We start from the raw sequence: 15990 nt of genomic DNA, 5'->3' as shown, positions 1-15990 counted from the left end.
GGCAGATTTGCTAAGGATTGTTTAGACAACTCTTTACATGCCAGAGAGATGGCAAGAAGTTAAAAAAAAAAAAAAAAAAAAGACACACTGCTAGATGTTTTTAAAAAAACTAATTTTCACCAATTTTACATGAATTAGGGTTTGAGAAATGATCAGGGCAGAGGAGGTCAGGCACACTATGGTACAGCAGGGGCTAGCAAACTATAGCCCATGGCTCAAATATGCCCCACTGCCTGTTTTCGTAATTGTAATTTATTGGAACCTAGCCACAACTGACTCATTTACATATTATATGCATAGCCACACCCATTCATTTACTCATTACATATGTAAGGCTGCTTTTACTCTAGCAGAAGTGACTACTGTAGTTTTAACAGAGACCGTATGGTCCATACAGTCTATTTGGCCTTTTACAGAAAAAGTTTGCCAAACCTTGTTCTAGAAGGACCCCAGAACCAACTGCATCAGAATGATGTGGCTGGGGAAAGCAGCCTTGTTATGGAGGCTTCTAGACTCTTGCCCAGGGCTACCAAATCAGACTCTGCAGAGAGTGGGCCCAGAACCTGCATGTCACAGGCAACCCCCTGACACTTAAGCACACCACTTCCTCAGTCTCACTGGTCTGCAGGGCTGGACTCTGAGTTCTGTGTGTCCTTCCAGTAGAGCAATCCTCAGCTTAAGCCACATAAACACAATTTGGGGTCCTCTGTGAAGTCACGGAGGGGCATGCAGCCTGACCTGTTTTGGGCCTGACGGTGGTCATCGGGTCCAGGTAGTCTACAAGGTCCCTGTGCTTGCAGTCCAGTGCAACCTCGAAGGCGGTCTTCTCCAGCACGCTGAGGTGGTCAGGGTTGGCGCCCTTCTCCACCAGTTGCTGGGCCACTCCAAGCCGCCCAGTGAGTGCGGCCAGCATCAGTGGGCTCCAGCCCACGGTCCGGGCTGCGCGGTTGGGGTCCGCACCCCACTCCATCAGTAGACGCACCACGGCCTCGTGCCCGTGCTGGATGGCAGCCATCAGGGCCGTGATGTCCAGGGGCTCATCCCTGTTGCCGCCCAACCCCAGTTGCTCGCCCGAAGGGTGGTGATGGTCCACAAAGGCACCGGCTTCCAGGAGCAGCTTCACCACACCCAGGTGGCCGCCCCGAGAAGCCACAGTGAGCACACTGGCCCCTAGCCGGTTCTGGGCATTGACATCAGCCCCGTGATCCAACAGGAGGTGTGCCACACTCACATGCCCAAATCTGCCAGGAAGATGGAGAATTAGTGACACTAAACACACAGCACTCCGGAGACAGCTTTTGTTGTCCTGAATTGTCATGAATTATTAGTCCTGACAGCTAATAATAAGAGTCTTATTCTGGTGCCAAGCACTGTGCCAGTCCCACAGATACGAATGCACCATTATGAAGGTGAGCAGCTGCCCTGCCTGGGTTCAAATCCAGCTCTCCCCACCACCAGCTGCATGACCTTTAGGAAGAACTTTGATTTCTTTGTGCCTTCATTTCCTGATCTGTAAAATGGGGATATAACTGTGCCTACCTCAAGGGTTGTTGCGGATTAAATGAGTTGTATGTAAAGCACCTGGCTCTGTGCCTGGCCACAGGAAGCATTACATCAATGTTAGCAATTGTTAGCTATTACAATTGTTCATGTTACATTACTCAACATGCCAAGGGTTACCCAGCTGGTAAGGGGCGGCATCGGGGTCAGGACAGGTCTGTGTGAATCCCACTGCCCTTGCTTTTTCCCCTACACCATGCTGTCTCTTACATTTCAGACAGTCCATTTTATTCTGTTTTATAGCCTGGGAATCTGTCTCTCTGCCTGTGCTCTAATTTCCACACAGGCAGGGCCCATGTCTGATTCATTTCTACCCACCCCCTCATCCCCAAAAGCACACACCCCATGCCAAGAGGTGTGGCAAGGTTGTGGTCAGCAGATGGGCTAGGCATTGCAGCCTGGAGGCCTGCTGCCACCTGCTGGCAGGAATGTTTGCTGCAGGCGGCTGAGGATCCAGCCTAGGCCAGATGTTCCTCAATGAAGTCACTGCTGGGCCCCTGAAGAGACAAATCTGCACCCACCAACTTCCTAATAAGAGGAGAAGGAAAACAGGTGCCTCTTCCCAGCAATATCTCTTCCTTCTTTTAACACCAGAGGGCAGAAAAGTTATGTTTTTGGTGTCTCTGGTGGGCTCGGAGCTGTGTATCTCCAAGCTAGAAGCAGCCCCGGACTAACGAGAAAACAATGACGAGACGGGGGCTGTCTACTCCAGGTTTTCGAGACCACAAAGCCACTGTCATGTCTGCACCTGTGAGACAGCTTTCTGGGTTTCTCGATGCTCAGCCCTCTTTCCCGGGCGCCAGTTTTGCACCTCATCTAAACCCAGGACCTCCCTCCTCCTGGCAGCTAGCGGCCGGGCCAGGGCTGAACTCTGTCCGAGGCTCCAGCTGAATACCTTCTGGGATGTGAACCTGAACAGCATGAGGCTCCTCAGCCGCGGAGCAAGAGCCTGGTGACACAGCTCCATCAGCTGCAGGGGGCTGGGCCTCTTGACCTCCACTCCCAGAGCAGAAAGGGACAAGGCAAACTAAAACCAACTCAATGCAGAAAGCTGCACCCCAATGTCTCCCCGCCTCCAGTCATGTTCCCTCCTGCCCATCCTCCATGTGACCCCCAAATGATATTCTCCAAACCCAAATCTGTCACTCGCCAGCTTCTGACTGCCGAAGACCTGACTGCTTTGCCAACCTCACTTCCTCCCGCTGCCTCCCCCACACCTTCACCATCAGAGGACTCTCCTGTCCTTATCTACTCAGCACACCCCCAACCGTGTCCTGCTTCAGGAGTCGGCTCAGATCTCACCCACTCCAAGCAGCTTCCAGACCACCCCTCACCAGGCTAGGTCAGTGCCCCTCTTCTAAGCACCTAATTCCACGGGCTTGCCGCTGGCTGCAAGTGAGCCCTCTTTCTCTAATTCTCTCTCTGCACCCACCAACTTCCTAATACAAGTGGCGGGCTCTCCAAGGACAGGACAGGGTTCCAGGCATGTTGTTTCCCCAGCCCCTACCATAGTAGCTGATCCACATCAGGGCTCAGTAAATTTTGTCAAACTAGCTGAGTAAATGAATGCATAAATGGCATAACCACATAGGGGAAGGTCCAGAGGTGAGCAGTGGAAATCACTGAAGAACTGGTGTATCCTCTACTGTAGCAGAGATTTCTAAAAGATTACACTATTTAGTTATCGAACATGAGATAAAATCTAGCATAATCCCTAACAGCAGATTACAAGGTGCTGTCACATTTTTATCTCATTTGATCTTAATAAACCCCGAGATAAACTCACAGATTAGGAAACTGAAGATTACAGTGGAAAGCAATTAATCTAAAGCCTCTCAGTTTGAACGTGATAAAGTCAAAAGTTGAACCTGGACTCAAAATCGAAGCTCCAGTATAACCAATTTTTAAGGAGGAAAAAAGGGCCAAATTAGAGCAGAAATAGTGAAATTTGGAATGTTTTCTGAATTAGTGAGTAGCCCAAGAGAGCACTCAACTATGCGGAAAATAAAAAAGGATTCAAGCAAGGCTGAGATAATGTTGTGGAGGCTAAGTTTCTAATAGGTAACTGCTGGAGATGGGCATGCCAGAGGCTTTCTGAACAGGTGCTGTGATTACTGAAGAATTTCAGCAATTAACACCTGTGTTTAAAGAGCTGGCACACATTTTCCCCTCTCAAAGCACCGGGCTGAGAGTCCAGCTCTGCCCCACTGGCAGGCAGGAAACGAAGGGTAGGGAAGGAACGTAAACACTATGCAACCCTGTCCCTAGGAGAGAAGTCTCGGGCAAATTTGGCAAGCCGCTTCCTCGCCACCAACATCAAGAGGGAAACTATCAGTTACAGGATTCATGGCTGGGAGCACAGGCTCTGGAGCCACCTCCCTAAGTGTGCATCTGTCTGGCGACTTGGTAGCTATGTGACTTAGGCAAGTTATTTAACTTCTCTGTTCCTCAATTCCTCATCTATGAAATGAGGATGACAAGAGTACCTCCTTCCTAAGGTTTTGTATAGATCGAATGAGTTAATTCATTTAAAGCACTTAGCACAGTGCTTGACTGAAAGTAGGTGCTCCATAAAGGTTACTTTTTTTTTTTTTTGAGATGGAGTCTTGCTGTTGCCAGGCTGGAGTGCAGTCACAGGATCTCAGCTCACTGCAACCTCCGCCTCCTGGGTTCAAGCGATTCTCCTGCCTCAGCCTCCCGAGTAGCTGGGACTACAGGCGCATGCCACCATGCCCACGCCACCACGCCCAGCTAATATTTGTATTTTTAGTAGAGACAGGGTTTCACTGTGTTGGCCAGGCTGGTCTTGAGCTCCTGACCTCGTGATCTGCCCGCCTCGGCCTCCCAAAGTGCTGGGATTACAGGCGTGAGACACCGCACCCAGCCAAAGGTTACCTGTTATTTTAAGAACAGGAAAAAACACGGCGGAGCACGGTGACTCACACCTGTAATCGCAGCACTTTGGGAGGCTGAGGCAGGTGGATCACGAAATCAAGAGATCGAGACCAGCCTGGCCAACATGGTGAAACTCTGTCTCTACTAAAAATACAAAAATTAGCTGGGCAGGGTGGCACGGGCGTGGTGGCACGTGCCTCCCAGCTACTTGGGAGGCTGAGGCAGGAGAATCGCTTGAACCCAGGAGGTGGAGGTTGCAGTGAGTCGAGATCGCGCCGCTGTACTCCAGCCTGGTGACAGCGAGACTCTGTCTCAAAAAAAAAAAAAAAAGAAAAAAAGAAAAAACACTAACGTCACCATTTCTAATACTAAAACACCCACAAGAGTCCAAAGGCACAGGGTGTCTGACAGTCTGGCCTGATGCACACAGAGAGCTGGGATGATAAATAGATGCTCGCTTAGACCCAGTGTGGTGGCTGCCAGGGGTGCGGTTTTGAGCAGGATTCTGGGGCATATCCAGATCCAAGGAAGAAGAGCACAAGGCTTGGAAAGTGTCAGCACATGGGCCATGCATTTGCTGACCCTGATATGAGGGACAGACACACTATACATCCTTCTGGAAGTCTTCCATACATACTACTCCTCAACTTGACCTTTTGGTATGAATTACGCAGCAGAAAGCCGGAGCACAACTCAACACAGGCAGAGATGCTACCTGAATATATAGTCGGTGTCACACCAACTGAGGAACAGCACATTTTAAAATACCCAGGCTCAGACTATCCTGCAGAACTTGGTTAAAACTGGTGATCAGGGGTCTCCGAGACACTCCGAGGCACGTTAGTGCTGCAGTCACAAACCTCACTCAGTAAATTCCTCAGCTCCCCCCTCCCCCCATTCCCTGGCAACCGCCTTCTCTCCAGGGGGGACTAGTACATCATTCTACTCATACATAATTCTACTAGTCCTACCAGCTCGTGCACCCAAGCCTTTGCATGGGCCTCCCATCATGCCCTTCCCACATCCCACTTGCTCTGTCCTGGCTAATTCTCAGGCATCCACGTGGAGGTTATCTCCACGTGGATATAAACATCATTTCTACCAGAAACCTTCCCCAACGTCTCCAAAATGGGTCAACTGCCCCCAGAGCTACTCAAACCTTTCCGGTCAAGCTCGTTCCTTTGCCTGGCCTGTCCACCACTGCCCTGGTGGTGACTCTGCCTGGTCTCGGAACATCCTCAACGCCAAGCCAGGAAGGGAAAGCAGGTTCTGAGGAAACCCTTACTGCAATAAGAAATGAATTAAATCAGGCTGGGCGCGGTGGCTCACGCCTGTAATCCCAGCACTTTGGGAGGCTGAGGCAGGCGGATCACAACGTCAGGAGATCAAGACCATCCTGACTAACACGGTGAAACCCCGCCTCTACTAAAATAATAATAATAATAATAAATAGCCGGGCGTGGTGGCGGGCGCCTGTAGTCCCAGCTACTCGGGAGGCTGAGGCAGAAGAATGGCATGGACCCGGGAGGAGGACCTTGTAGTGAGCTGAGATCGCGCCACTGCACTCCAGTCTGGGCGACAGAGCCAGACTCCATCTCAAAAAAAAGAAAAAAAAAGAAATGAATTAAATCTCTAAGGTTCTAAGTCTCTACGATTCTGTTCGTTGTCTCCAGATTCTATTCTGAAAGGCCAAAGTTTCTAAGAATCTGATTTTATGTTAATACAAAAGTATTTCCATTTCTATGCTCAAAGTTTACCAAAGACTACTCAAAGTTTACCATCCCAACTCTAAGGAGTCCTTAACTCTTTACCTCCCGGGACATCTGGCCGCCGGGGAGATCCGGCCGCCCGGGGCCGCGTCCAGGGCCCCCGAGCCCCGCCGCCTCACCTGGCCGCCTGCATGAGCGCGCTCCAGCCGTAGTGGTTGCGGCTGTTGACCGAGGCGCCGCGGCGCAGCAGGAAGCGCACCAGCGGTTCGTGGCCCCCGGCCGCGGCGAACTGCAGTGCGGTGTTGCCCGCCTCGTCCGAGCAGTCCACGGGCACCGGAGCCCCGACTGCCGCCGCTGCTGCGGCCCCGGGCCCGGCCGCCTCGGCCCCCACCGGCTCCGCGCCCGCTTCCGGCTCCGCGCCGCGCTCGGCTGGCTCCGCTGCCCCCGGCTCCAGCAGCCGCCGCGCGGTCTCCGTGTCGCCCTGGTCACACGCGCGCAGCAGCAGCTGGAAGGCCGGGGGCAGCCCGCCCTCGCCCATCGCCGTAGCCACGCGCGGCCCGCGCCCGTCCGCCCTGCCGGCCGCGTCGGCTCCGCCCCCGGATACCGCCCGCCGGCGCCCCCTTCCGGCCGCCCGCCCGCGCCGCGCGCCTACTGTGTGCTGGGAGCTCGCCGGGGCCGGGGCCGCGCGCCTACTGTGTGCCGGGAGCGCGCTGGAGCCGGGGCCGCGCGCCTACTTTGTGCCGGGAGCGCGCCAAGGCCAGGACTGCGCACCTCCAGTGCCCGCACTTGGGAGTCCAGGGAAGCTCAGAGGAGACCCCGCTGCAGGCCCGCGTGTCCCCTTCTGCCTCTTCGGCGCCCGCTCGCTGCCCTGTCCCGGAGCTCCAGAGACTTCCTGCCAGGGCAGAGGTGGGAGCGGCGACCCCATCCCCTCTTCAGGCTGCGGCCAGGGCCCTGGGCCCGAGTCTGAGTCCGCAGCTGCATGGGCCTTGACTTTACTAGCGGGCTCCGCTGACCCCACCCCAGCCTCTGGCACTGAACCTGCGCTTCCAGAATAAGGAAGCGGCTGAATTAAGGAACGAGCGGGTTTATTGTTTCCTCACAGTGTCCTGCAGTGCCCTTAATGCCCCTCCTTCATCTGGGCCGGGCTGCTGGGGCTACAAGCGCCTCCTGTACCTTTTCTCTCTCTTTTATTTCAACTTTTATTATAGATTAAAGGGTACACGTGCAGGTTTGTTACATGGGTACACTGCGCGACGCTGAGGCTTGGAGTCCCAACGATCCCGTCACCCAGGCAGTAAGCATAATACCCACCAAGAGGTTCTTCAGCCTAGAGTTCCCTCTATCCCTCCCTGGTTAGCGATCCCCAGCGTTTATTGTTCCCATCTTTGTGTCCATGTGTACTCAATGTTTAGCTCCCACTTATAAGTGAGAACATGCAGTATTTGGTTTTCTGTTCTTGTTAGGTCGCTTAGGATAATGGCCTCCAGCTCCATCCATGTTGCTGCAAAGGACATGATTTCGTTCATTCTTATGGCTTCATAGTATTCCGTAGTATTCCGTCTTATTCCATCGTGTATATGCACCACATTTCTTTCCTTCCTTCCCTCTCTTACCTCCCTCCCTCCCTACCTATCCCGCTTCCTCCCTATCACCCTTCCTCCCTCCCTCTCTTTCTCTCTCTCTCTGTCTTGCTCTGTCACCCAGGCTGGAGTGCAATCGTGCAATCTCTACTCACTGCAACCTCTGCCTCCAAGGCTTAAGCAATCCTCCCACCTCAGTCTCCCGAGTAGCTAGGACTACAGGCGAGTGCCACCACACCCAGCTAATTTTTTGTATTTTTGGTCGAGACAGGGTTTCACCATGTTGCCCGGCTGGTCTCAAACTCCTGAGCTCAAGTGATTCGCCCGCTGTGGCCTCCCAAAGTGCCAGGATTACAGGTGTGAGCCATTACATATGACTCTGTACCACATGTTCTTTATCCAATCTACTGTTGATGGGCACTTAGGTTGATTCCATATCCCTGCTACTGTAAACCGCACTGCAATGAACATACAGGTGTCTTTTTGATAGAATGAATTATTTTCCTTTCGGTATATACCTGGTAGTAGGAGTGCTGGGTCAAATAGTAGTTCTATTTTAAGTTCTTTGAGAAATCTCCAAACTGCTTTTCACAGTGGCTGAACTAGTTTGCATTCCCACCAACAGTCTGTTTTCTTCACAGCCTTACCAGCACCTATTGTTTTTTGACTTTTAAATAATTGACATTCTGACTGGTGTAGATGATGTCTCATTATGGTTTTGATTTGCATTTCTCTGATGATGACTGATGTTGACTATTTTTTCATACGTTTGTTGGCTGCTTGTATGTCTTCTTTTAAGAAGTGTCTGTTCATGTCCTTTGCAGAGACACAACGAAAAAAGAAAACTTCAGGCCAATATTCCTGATAAACATAGCTGCAAAAATCCTCAATGAAATACTACAAACAGAATCCAGCAGCACATCAAAAAGTCAGTTCACCATGATCAAGGAGGCTTTATTTCTGGGATGCAAGGTTGGCGCAACATGCGCAAATCAATACATGTGATTCACCATATAAACAGAATCAAAAATGAAAACCATATAATCATCTCAATAGATGCAGAAAAGACCTTCAATAAAATCCAACATCCCTTTATAATAAAAACCCTCAAAACAGATTGAAGGAACATACCTCAAAATAATAACAGCCATCTATGACAAACCCATAGCCAACATCATATTAAATAGGCAAAAGCTGGAACCATTCCCCTTGAGAACTGTTAGAAGACTCTCACCACTCCTATTCAACATAGTACTGGACGTCCTAGCCAGACAACCAGGTAAGAGAAAAAAATAAAAGGCATTCAAATAGGAAAAGAAAAAGTCGAACTCTCTCTCTTTGCCAGTAGTATTAATCTATACATAGAAAACCCTAAAGACTTTGCCAAAAGGCTCCTGGAAACGATAAACAAATTCAGTAAAGTTTCAGGACAGAAAATCAATGTATAAAAAGCAATAGCATTTCAATACACCAATAACATTCTAGCTGAGAACAAAATTAAGAACACAACCTCATTTACAATGGTCACAAAATGAAATACCTTCTCTCTCTTTATCAGTGGTCCTTGAAGTGTGTCCCACACAGCAGCAGCACCAGCACCAGCTGCAACACTGTTACAAATGCAGATTTTTCTGGCCCTACCCCAGATCTACTGAATCAGAAATTCTGGGTGTGGGTTCAGCAACCTATATTTTAACAAGCCCTCTGGGTGATTCTGATGCACTCTAAAGCTGGAGACCCACATTTGATCTTCATTGCAGGCCTGCCAGCCACCGGGGAGGGCCCAGATGATCATCCCTAGGTTACAGAGGAGGCAACTGAGGCACAAAGAGGTTGTGTCTTGCTAAAGACTCCACGACTATTCTGCAGGAGAACTGTAAGTAGGACTCCGGTCTTCCATTCTCAACAAATATGTGTTGAGTGCCTGCTATGTCCAGACACTGTTCAAGGTTCTTCTGTAGCTCACAGATCCATGAGAGCCTGAGAACCAGTTCTGGAGGCCCCAAAGCCAGGAACAATGACCCAAATCTCATGCCACAGGTGCACCCTGTAGGAAGATGGGGTTGGTTCAGGCCCTTTTTGGTGTTACTGGCTTCAGATTCAGAGGCTGAGGTGGGAGTGCCTGATTGGCCCAACTTCGGTCATGTGCTCATATAATAGTGGGAAGTAGTTTCTGCCTCAGAAGGTAGGGGACTCCCAAATCTAGGAAGGGGGTTCAGATGCTGGGCAGTCAAAAGGATAACAAATGTCTGCTATGAAATATTCTCTCCGGACACCCTTTTTCTTTTGGGAAGCCTTTCTCCCGTACTCACAGTCTGTGTGCTTCAGTGGTTAGCACATATCCTGATTGACTTCAGCACAGGACTTTTTTTTTTTTTTTGAGATGGAGTCTCACTCTCTCTCCCAGGCTGGGGTTCAGCGGTGCAATCCCCACAAACTGCAACCTCTGTCTCCTGGGTTCAAGTGGTTCTCTGCCTTGGCCTCCCGAGTAGCTGGGATTACAGGCACCTGCCACCATGCTCGGCTATTTTTTGTATTTTTAGTAGAGACGGGGTTTCACCATGTTGTCCAGGCTGGCCTCAAACTCCTGACCTCAAGTGATCTTCCTCCCTCAGCCTCCCAAAGTGCTGGGATTACAGGCATGAGCCACCGTGCCCAGCCCAGCCCAGCCCAGGATTTTTGCTAAAGCAATTGAGAATGAGGCCCTCTCTGCTGAGGTTGCCAGCTATCAGGATGTCAGGATATTGTAAGCCAAACTGGTGCTCACTCCGCCACCACCTGAAGACAGCCTGCCTGAGTGAAGTCACCACAAAAGAAAGCAGAACCAAGTGATAGAAAGAGACTAAGTTAGAAAATCCCTCCCCACATTCTTTCTGGTGAGGTTTATTTTGAGGAGCATTGTAGTCATTTGCATTCCAAGCCTTAACAAATGGATAATTTACTATTTTTGTAAATGAATGGGTTCATACTACGCATGCTATTCTGAATCTTGCTTTTTTTTTTTTTTTCTTTTTTCTTTTTCCATTAACAAATGTCTTGGGCACCTTTCCATGTAGGTAAATACAGACTGCTACATTTTAAAAAAATGGTTGCAGCCCGGTGATGTGGCTCATGCCTGTAACAATCCTAGCACTTTGGGAGGCTGAGGCAGTCAGATTGCCTGAGCTCAGGCGTTCGAAACCAGCCTGGGCAACACGGTGAAACCCTGTCTCTACTAAAAATACAAAAAAAATTAGCCAGGCGTGGTGGCGTGTGCCTATAATCCCAGCTACTCGGGAGCATGAGGCAGAAGAATTGCTTGAACCTGGGAGATGGAGGTTGCAGTGAGCCGAGATTGCATCACTGCACTCCATCCTGAGCAACAGAGTGAGACTCCATCTCCAAAAAAAATTAATAATAAAAATAAAGAAATGATTGCACGAAACACCATTCGGCAGATATACTATATTTAATCATTTTTATTTATTTCTATTTTATTTTTTGAAATGGAGTCTCACTCTGTCATCCAGGTAGGGTGCAGTGGTGTGATCTTGGCTCACTGCAACCTTTGCCTCCTGAGTTCAAGCGATTCTCCTGCCTCAGTCTCCCTAGTAGCTGGGATCACAGACATCCGCCACCACGCCAAGCTAATTTTTGCATTTTTAGTAGAGACGGGGTTTCGCCATGTTGGCCAGGCTGGTCTTGAACTCCTGACCTCAAGTGACCCACCTGCCTCAGCCTCCCAAAGTGCTGGGATTACAGGTGTGAACCAGTGCGCCCAGCCCATTTAATCATTTTAGAATAAGGCACAGTTGAGTCCAGGTGTGGTGGTTCATGCCTGTAATCCCAGCACTTTGGGAGGTTAAGGCAGGTGGACTGCTTGAGGCCAGGAGTTCGAGACCAGCCTGGCCAACATGGCGAAATCCCATCTCTAATACAAAAAAAAAAAGAAAGAAAAAAAACAGCCAGATGTGGTGGCACATGCCTGTAATCCCAGCTACCTAGGTGGCTGAGGCATGAGAATCACTTGAACCTGAGAGGCAGAGGTTATAGTAAGCTGAGATTGTGCCACTGCACTCCAGCCTGAATGACAGAGCAAGACTCTCAAACAAACAAACAAACAGAAACAAGGCACAGTTAGCTTGTTTCCAGTTTTCTGCTCTTATAGAAATACTGCATTGGACAGCGCTTGTAGCAATCAGGGTCCCACCAGGAAACAGATGGCACACTTGGCTGAGGAGCTGGGGAATGCTTACTAAAGGACCATTTACAGAAGTATAGGCAGGATTTACTAAGAGCCATGAGCGATGGTGCAGTACTCCAGGGCTGATAATAGTAGAGAGCTGTTACCACCCCAGGCCTGAAGGGGATAAGGGGAGAGCAGATACTGGAATTCTGCAAGAGAGAAAACTGCAGAGACCTACCTGATAGGAGCTACAGCCTTTGGTAGAGGGACAGAGTCAACCCACAGCAACTCAGTAGGGAGCTGTCTTCAGATGAATAAAAACCTCTGACCTCACTCCGCTCCTGCCCTCTGATCTCCTGCCAGTGCTCCTCATTAGTAAACCCTACTGGAAGCTAGAGGCTTGGAGCCTGCTGATACAGTTCATGCAGTCTGCCTCCCAGGGCACAGAACAGGGTGAAAAGAAACAGCAGGGACCAATGGATGATGTCTGGTACCTTGCTGCTCAATCTGGGGTTCTTGGGCCAGCAGCACTGGTATCACCAGGGAGCTTGTTAGAAATGTGACATCTTGGGCCCACATCAGACCTACTTAACCAGATTTGGCATTTCAACAGGATCCCCAGGTGACTCACCATACCATACATTAACGTTTGTGAAGCACAGATCCAGCACATCTTTCTATGCAAGTATAGCTATAGCCTTATTGTTTATGAATTCTCTTCCAGCCTTTTTAAATTTTTTCATTGGTTCCTGTGTTGGTTTGGATCCTCTAAGAATCAGATGCCTAGATGTTTGTTTGTTTATTTGTTTGTTTCTGGGAAAAATACCTACAAAAGATAAAGAGGTAAAGTGGGTGGATCACTTGAGGTCAGGAGTTCGAGACCAGCCTGGCCAACACGGTGAAACCCCATTTCTACTACAATACAAAAAAAATTAGCCAGGTGTGGTGGTGCGCGCCTGTAATCCCAGCTACTTGGTAGGCTGGGGCATGAGAATCGCTGGAACCTGGGAGGCGGAGGTTGCAGTGAGCAGAGATCATGCTTCTGCACTCCAGCCTGGACGACAGAGTGAGATGCCGTCTCAAAAAGAGGGAAAGGGGAAGGTGGGGGAAAAGGGATGGGGAGCCCTCAAACCATGATGCAGGTCTGATACTTGAGAAAGGAGAGTGGGAAGTGAGGAGGGAAAGTCTCAGCCAGGCAGATGGGGGATTCCCAAGCACGGGTTGTGTCCTATATCATGCAGATGTGGCCACGTTCTGGTACCACACCATGCTCAGTCATTGACTGGGAGTAGCCAGAGGATACCACAAAGGATCCAAAGGCATAGCCACTCGCAGCTCACAGTCAACCATGTTTCCCCTAAAAGGTTCCCCTGAAGGGTGATCTGAGCAATGCACCTCATTGCCAACACAATTCCATTCAACCAATTTTTTTTTTTTTTTGAGACGGTGTCTCGCTCTGTCCCCCAGGCTGGAGTACAGTGGCCAGATCTCAGCTCACTGCAAGCTCCGCCTCCCAGGTTTAAGCCATTCTCCTGCCTCAGCCTCCTGAGTAGCTGGGACTACAGGCGCCCGCCACCTCACCCAGCTAGTTTTTTGTATTTTTTAGTAGAGACGGGGTTTCACCAGGTTAGCCAGGATGGTCTCGATCTCCTGACCTCGTGACCCACCCGTCTCGGCCTCCCAAAGTGCTGGGATTACAGGCTTGAGCCACCGCGCTCGGCCTCAACCAACTTTTTTAAATTAAAATTTTTTCTTAATTTTGAATTGTTTAGATATGATGTCTTGCTTTATTGCCCAGGCTGGAGTGTAGAGGCTATTCACAGACACCATCATAGTGCACTGCAGCTTCAAATTCCTGGGCTCCAGTGATCTTTCTGCCTTAGCTTCCTGAGTAGCTGGGACTATAGGTGTGTGCCACGGTACCAGGCTCAGCCAGCATTTACTAAGTACCTTCTGTGTGCTAGGCATTATGTGTGTTGAATGATAGAAACATGGTCTCATGGCTCCCAGGGTATCCCACATGACTGCAGAACAGTGGGGTCTATGAGTTTTGATATCACAGTTTGGAGGATGCCACTGACAGCTTCATGGGAGAGCTTGGCTACAAGTTGGGCAGAAATGATGGGTGGGGTCTAGGTCGTTGCAGGAAAAAGGAGGAAACATGTTGGAAGGAGAGAGCAGGGGGAAAGGAGGACCAGAGACTGATAGAGTGGATTAGGCAGGAGATAAGAAAGGCTTAGAAGTCAAATAATCTCGAAAGAGTACAATATTTACTCTAAATGTGTTTTTTCCCCTAATAAGGTAATGATTGTTTTAAAGAATTCTGATGTTGTAGAAATATAGAATGTAAACTCCTTGAGATCAATGACTTTGGACATTGTTTACCTCAAATCCCCAGATTCTAGCATACTGGCTCCCAGATGGTAGGTGATCAATAAATATTTGTTGAAAAAAACAAATAAATGGAACAAAAGTAAAAGGACCACAGAATCTCACCCATCAGAAGTAAATATAATATAGTTAATGGTTTGGTAAATATTCCTTTAGATTTTTTCCCCTTTTATATGTTAATATATATTATTTTACAAAAATAGGATCATACTATTCATATAGCTCCATGACTTGCTTCTCTTTTCTTTACAATGCATCTTGAACACATGTGTATGTGAAATGCCTACAACTAACTCATGCTTGTAAATAGCACTGTGGTATATTATGGTATCGTATGGATGTGCAATATTTTATTTTATAATCTCTTGATGGAAATTTGGGTTGTTTCCAACTTTTTGCTTTTGTGTACAATACTGCCATAAGCTTCCTTGTATGCATATCTTTTTAGCACTTATGAGTCTATGTTTGTTGGACAGATTCCTAGATGTGGAATTGCAAAATCAAAAAGATGTTAATATTAACATTTCTAATAAATGTGGCCTAATTGCTTTCCAAAAGATTATATACTAGTTTGCATTCCTACCAACAGTGGATGAGAGTGTGTTTTTTCACATCCTTACCAACACTGGAATTAATAACCTTTTTCATTTTTGCCAGTCTGATAGGTGAAAAAATATTTCAGGGTAGGTTTATTTTGTATGTATTTTAGAGAGATTGAGCATATGTTTATACATGTATAAACCATATATCCTTTTGGGTGGGAACTGTCTATTCAAATCCTTTGCCCGTTCTTATTTCTGTTTGTTCTCTTCATTTCCCTGTTGATTCACATACTGGGTAAAAGGTATCTGCAAATATCTTTTTCTGACTTGCCTTTTGTTCCTGGACTTTCTGTTATACTGGAAGCCTTACAGAATTCAAAAATTTTTTATATAGTCACATTTAGAAATATTTTCCGTTTGGTCTCTGGTTTTTCTCTTTTAATACTTTTATCATTAAATTCCTTTCTTCCTTCTTTCCTTTCTTCCTTCCTTCCTTCCTTCCTTCCCTTTTTTTTCTTATTTACTGTGGCATCTTTAGATCATTTGGAATTTATTTTGATGTAAAGTGTGATGTTGGGACTTGGTTTGAATTTTTTCCAGTGGGACTTCATTTGAATTTTTTCCAAATGGTTATCAAGTTGTCCCAATTATTACTTGAATTAGGCACATGTTCCTCACTAATATTTGAAATACCACATCTACCATAGATCATATTAAACTCTAAAAGGAATGTAATAACTCCTATGAAGAGAGCTAATATGACAAGTTAAAAGTGCCTTCTAGAGAAATCTACTTGTTGATGAGCAGCCGATGACATAACATGGTACAATTAGTGAACAGATAAGCCCCCTGAAAATAGCAACAAACCCAAGGGCTTTACCTCTGTTGAAAAGATGCTAGATTTCCAGCAAGCTCCCAGGTGGTGTTTCTGTTCTAAATATCACGCTTCACGCAGTAAGGTGCTGGACATCTTCCATTTGCCCTGCTGACACTCTCTCCACTCTGTTTTGTGCCCCAGGAGGCTGACTGTGTAGACTGTATCACTCAATCTTCCCAACAACCCTGTTCAGGTGGTGCTATCGTTATATCACCAATTAATACATGAGCAAATTGAGCCGAGATAAGTAAAGTAACTTGCCTGAGGTCAC

The 15990-nt window shown here is 48.1% G+C and overlaps 2 protein-coding genes across 6 annotated transcripts in view; one reads left to right on the top strand and one right to left on the bottom strand.

Moving 5' to 3' along the window:
* The window catches only part of ANKS6 (ankyrin repeat and sterile alpha motif domain containing 6), a 63668-nt gene extending 56966 nt beyond the window's left edge, over positions 1-6702 (bottom strand). For 2 of the 5 annotated variants that reach the window (XM_050762098.1, XM_050762100.1), the window contains exon 1: positions 739-4572. In XM_050762098.1, the coding sequence (XP_050618055.1) occupies positions 739-1318 (580 nt within the window). In that variant the 5' untranslated portion in view covers positions 1319-4572. Of the gene's footprint in view, positions 1-738; positions 4577-6343 lie in introns of those variants that run through there. The other 3 variants (XM_050762097.1, XR_007719934.1, XM_050762099.1) reach the window with 3 other exon arrangements.
* Positions 6703-9447: 2745 nt separating this feature from the next.
* GALNT12 (polypeptide N-acetylgalactosaminyltransferase 12) overlaps positions 9448-15990 on the top strand; it is a 51802-nt gene continuing 45259 nt past the window's right edge. The window contains exon 1 of the mRNA XM_050762127.1: positions 9448-9620. The gene's annotated coding sequence lies outside the window, so the exon portion shown is untranslated. The remainder of the gene's footprint in view (positions 9621-15990) is intronic.

Source organism: Macaca thibetana, chromosome 15, assembly GCF_024542745.1.
Source record: "Macaca thibetana thibetana isolate TM-01 chromosome 15, ASM2454274v1, whole genome shotgun sequence".
Taxonomy (NCBI): Eukaryota; Metazoa; Chordata; class Mammalia; order Primates; family Cercopithecidae; genus Macaca; species Macaca thibetana.
Note: the sequence above shows the minus strand (reverse complement) of the source record. Positions and strands in the feature narration are given on the sequence as shown.